This window comes from Olea europaea, chromosome 7, assembly GCF_002742605.1.
Source record: "Olea europaea var. sylvestris chromosome 7, O_europaea_v1, whole genome shotgun sequence".
Classification (NCBI taxonomy): domain Eukaryota; kingdom Viridiplantae; phylum Streptophyta; class Magnoliopsida; order Lamiales; family Oleaceae; genus Olea; species Olea europaea.
This window is the reverse complement of record NC_036243.1, coordinates 18,965,033-18,970,158: the sequence shown is the minus strand read 5'-3', so window position 1 is coordinate 18,970,158 and position 5,126 is coordinate 18,965,033. Positions and strand designations below refer to the sequence as shown.

Below are 5,126 nucleotides of genomic sequence, written 5' to 3'. Positions count from 1 at the left end.
TTCCTTACTAATTCGTCCACCCACTTAGTCAAGTAATGCTCCGTATCATTATCTCTTCTTCAGAGAAACTTGAACACAAGATATCGAGATCTATTACCAACTCATACACATTGACACCTGAAATTCTTTCAAAAGTCACAATTAGCAATCGTCACAATAAATGTTTTAAAAAAAATAAAAATAAACAAAACCATAGACACTTCATTTAGCCCTTGCTTCAAGAATCTTGTATGGAATTAGTCTCCCTTCATAATCAAGTGAAGTAACATATATCATCCAAGAATACATACGCTATTTATATTCGCGTATATGATGGATATATGTTAAGATTATATGCAAGTCTTGCATCCAAATGATGGAACATTAACTTGCACATACATCTCTTTGTCTTCGTTCTATTTGGTTTTGTTTAGAATCAGTTTTTTAACAGATTTTGATAAATGTTGATGAAATATGTAGTTGAAAGTTAATAAAAATTGTGAGTTATATAATGTATGGTCGAAAATGAGTTTTTAAAAATAAAAATTAAAAATTAAAAACGGGCTTCATTTTCATAGGAGGAGCTTCAATGAGACAATATAATTAATGGTGTTTGTCTTTTACCATTATCAAACTTTGTCGTTTATCCAGAGATCTTCCTTATGTTATTAGCATTATGAATCATACCGATTATACGTCTTTGTCAATGTCTTTCCTTCATTTAAAATATGTTCCAATGGGTTGCAGGTTAATCCCAACATAGCCTATGGGATTCTGTTTTTTCCATTTCATGTATTTATGGTTGATGTGGGGAGACTAATTATCCTCACAATTTACCCTTGTTACCTAATACCTAAGCTGTGCTTACATTTTCTATGAAGTCACACTCTACTTTAAAGGGTAAAAATCTCACTTTTGATAAGTATAAAAATAATAATTAGTATGTATAACTTCTTTTAACAAGATTAACATTTTAAAATGAAACCTAAATCTTAATATATATAGTATCAAAGCTAATTAAGCTCAAAAAAATTCGATTCAACTTGTCTAAAGCTTAAATGGACATTCGAAATCTAAGATTGCTATGCTCAAGATGAGTTATCATCTTGTGGGACATGTAATGGAAAATCTTACATCAATTAAGGATTAAACTATACCAACATAAAAGAGTTCCGATTATTTCTCTTAACAATGTTGATTTTTAAGAATGGAACCAAAAATCTTAGTGCAATTCTTATTTTTAATATGGGATCTTCGTAAACAAGTGATTTAGGGATTTATCTTTGCAGTTTTGATAGAAATTTGTGAGAGTTAATTCGTGTTTTCCCAACCAATTATAGCATACTTTTAATGGGCATCATCAAGGTTTATTGTTAAATTGATATTTGATGCATAAAATATAAATAAATATGTTTACTTTCTAGCAATTTAAATTTTTAGATTAAAATGCTTAATGTGATGACAAAGCAAATAATTTTTGTAAAAATTAGGGTAAATTCTTCCATGGATCCCCAACCTTTCACAAGCGTGGCAGCCACATCATTAGCATTTTTAAATCTCCTATTTGTGGTACATATATTTCCAACCTTTTACCACTATATGTACAATACTCCCACCGATGGAAAATGACAATTTTTAACGGGTCACATGATAAAGCACGTGCGATGTCTAATAGAAGGTAAAAATGTCTAAAAAGAGCAACATTTAATGTAAGAGTAATACTTGCCATTTCATTTTTGGAGCACGTAACCTTGTTAATCACATATCACTTGTGTTCCGGTCAAGCGACGCTACAAGTGTGAACTTTCGGCGTAATTAAATGAAGTTATTTCGAAATTCGCTAGCCTTCAATTCCTACTTAATTACGAAAAAATTCTTATTTATACCTCTACTAAAAATAATTTTCGATGATATGAAAGTAATTGTTGAAGATAAAATATAAATTATTTAATATATTTATATAAACTTTAACCAGACTTAACTCTTGAACAAAATGGTCAAATACCTTCTACTCTGTAAATTTAATGGTGAATTATCCCAGTAGTTAGTGCAAATTGTCGTAGGTGTGGAGAAGCAAAGTTGTTTTCTGTGTGAAGTAAACTAAATGGTGACAACTAATTGTATAAGCCAGTTCACCGCTGGTAAGGTTGGTTATCTACACCAGCATATGAAACTGTTTTCTGCAGTTATAACCTGATCATCTCGAGAGGTGTGCCATTCCTGATTTGTTTCAAGCTGTAAATTCCAGAATAGTAGGTCCCACTATGCCGGTATGCCCCTTTTCATCTCTATACTTTATATATAATTATTTATATTTTTATCACGTACGTACATTATACGTACATCCTGATGATTTAAAAACTCCGGCACTGGATTTTCTGACGTCCGATTGACCCACAGGCTGCTGAGCGACTCTTCTTTATGCTTGGGAGGTGGAGGCATCTGACGTCTGTCATGTGACTGTGGGGTTTTTAGGGTTCTTTAAACAATTTTAAATTTAAGCTAAAGATTAAAGACATACAAAAGTTTCTCCATTTTTTAGGGTTCTTTAGTTTTGCAAGTGTTGTTCAGTTTAAGGTACAAAAATGTGTATACTGTATAGTAGACATTATGTCAACCCAGGAAAAACTGGTAGATCAGATCCGTGCCATCGGCACAGTGGGCCAAATCCTTGCGTCCGTCTTCACCTTTTTCATCACTAAAAGCTATGTAGTGCAAGGTAAAAGACATTGAGCTGCAAATAAACCTAAATTTTGTAGATCATAATTTTGTAACTCGACTTGCATTTAGATTCGTTTAGTTGAAAACGAGATATTTGAAGCTCGATCGAGTTTTTCAAGTTCATTTTAAAAGAAATTCAAATATGTATGTAAAATGTTTTGGACACTTATTTCTTGGGAGGGATGTTTTCACATTTGATCATCAAGGAGATAGCCCATAATTTGAAGGGTCCTGATTTGGTATACGCAGCATAATCATTCGATATATATATACAAGTTGTTCAATATGGTTGGTGATGCTTTCTTGGCAGCATAATCATTCGAGAATTTCTTGGGTGAAGAAGGTTTTTGAATAAAAAATGGAATGATTAGGGAAAAAAGAAAAAAACTTCAGCAATTTTGTGACAAATCATTAAATTACTCAATATAATATTGAACAACTTGTATATATATACCTTGCCACTGGCAAAAGGGTCTGTTCCCAATATCACTATCTTATTCCTTTTACCCTTCATTTCTTCTTCCCAGACCTAATACTATTATTAGCAGTTTCTTTTCTTTACTGCACCTTCTGATACAACTCTCAGTCTTCACACGCTTCTCTTCACCTTGCCCATACCTCTAAATTCTGAAATTTGCAACACTTTTCTTTCCCATTTTGAGGACCCTATACATAAAGGGGAAGTAAACAAGCCATGGATATTGACATCATCAAGTCTGCTTCAGATGATGATCAGATGGAAATGATGCTGATGCAAATGGACAAACTCCCCGATTTCTCCAGCCCATACACCGATATTAATGATATGTCGATGATGGTTTATGGGACTCATAATGGAACTAACATTGGTTCAATCCCACAAGTTGTTGATAATAATTCAGCTTCATCATTCATGAACCTGCCTAATAATATATCAGTCTTGGGCTCCGGTTCGGGCTCCCGGACTATTCATCAAGATCCATCAGCTCTGCCTTTCTTGCCTAATTCAAGTGGTGGGAGGAGGAAAATTGCCAGTGATGAATTTGCAGTGATTGCTACTCAAAAGCGCAATTCAATGGCTGTAATGAGGGAGATGATTTTTCAAATTGCAGCAATGCAGCCAATCCACATTGATCCTGAATCAGTGAAACCACCAAAGAGAAGAAATGTTAAGATATCGACAGACCCTCAAAGCGTAGCTGCACGTCATCGAAGAGAAAGGATAAGCGAAAGAATGAGAATACTTCAAAGACTTGTGCCTGGTGGAACCAAAATGGACACTGCTTCCATGTTAGATGAAGCAATTCACTATGTCAAATTCTTGAAAAACCAGGTTCAGTCCCTTGAACGGGTTGCGGCTAATAGGCCAACTGGGATAGGGTTCCCAGTGCCAGTGTCTAGTGGAAGCTATTTCCCCGTGGCACCAAAAAGTTACCAATGTCCATCTCACAATCGCCAGCATTAGATGCTTGATGATAAGTTGAAAGAAAAATGGCTAGTTTTTAGTGTAAAACTGTCTTCCATGAATTCTTGCTTGACCATGGTGTTGTAAAGAAAGAATGTTCTTTCATTATCATTGCCAAATTATGTCATGCATGTGTATTTGCTGAAGAATAATACAATCTTGGCTTATAGAACTCAATTACTATATTCCAATTTCAATGTTTGAATAGCTAAGAGTCTGTCCAACTCTGCATTGGGAAATGATTACAATTAATGAATTGTGTTGGCATTAAACTAACAAATCTTGTCATTCTATGAAATCCAATCAGAGCTTATTTTTCTGTGCAATACACTTTTAGTAGTAAGGAATCAACAGTTTCTGCTTTGGCTTCTATTTTGTAAAATTATCTAAACATGATTAAAAACAACTTTTTAATCTCAGAAGTAACATTTGAATTTCGAATATCCTGTCAAAAAGACCCTAAATATTACGCATATGGGATAATTAGCTAGTATCATCTCCAGTGCAAAAACTATCTTCCCAGGTCCAGCTAGCATTATTTCAGAAAAATCTTGATAGAAAGGGGGGGGAGGGGGGGTAATTGGGGCTGACGTTAATAGGGCTTGTGAGATGAAGTGATTAAAGTTGGGACCAGTGACCAGTGTCATTTGTGTTGAATTTGGTTGGGGCATGAGGGTCAACTATCAAACACTTGCTCCTTGAACCAGTTTCTCGTAGGTCCAGTTAACAATTCATGTACAACTCCTCTTTAGACGAACCAAACATCAATTCATCATAAGTCTACGGAGCAAACAATTGGCTGCAATATTCTTGACTTGTGTACTTGTTAGGCTGTAATTGTATTGGCTATTCTATAGACAAAAGAATTATTATAAAAGAGTTGGAAAAGTCAAGGAGCTTGTTGGGATGTTGTACACATAAACTAGGAGTCATTGGATTCGAGTATGGAACATGGCGAAAGAGTCGTCAAAATTATGTTAGC

The 5,126-nt window shown here is 34.5% G+C and overlaps 1 protein-coding gene across 1 annotated transcript; it reads left to right on the top strand.

Moving 5' to 3' along the window:
- The first annotated feature begins 3,394 nt into the window (after positions 1-3,394).
- Positions 3,395-4,144, top strand: LOC111398021 (transcription factor HEC1-like). The gene has a single exon (XM_023024982.1). It carries the CDS (start codon positions 3,395-3,397, stop codon positions 4,142-4,144), a length of 750 nt encoding a protein of 249 aa, XP_022880750.1.
- The last annotated feature ends 982 nt before the right edge of the window (positions 4,145-5,126 follow it).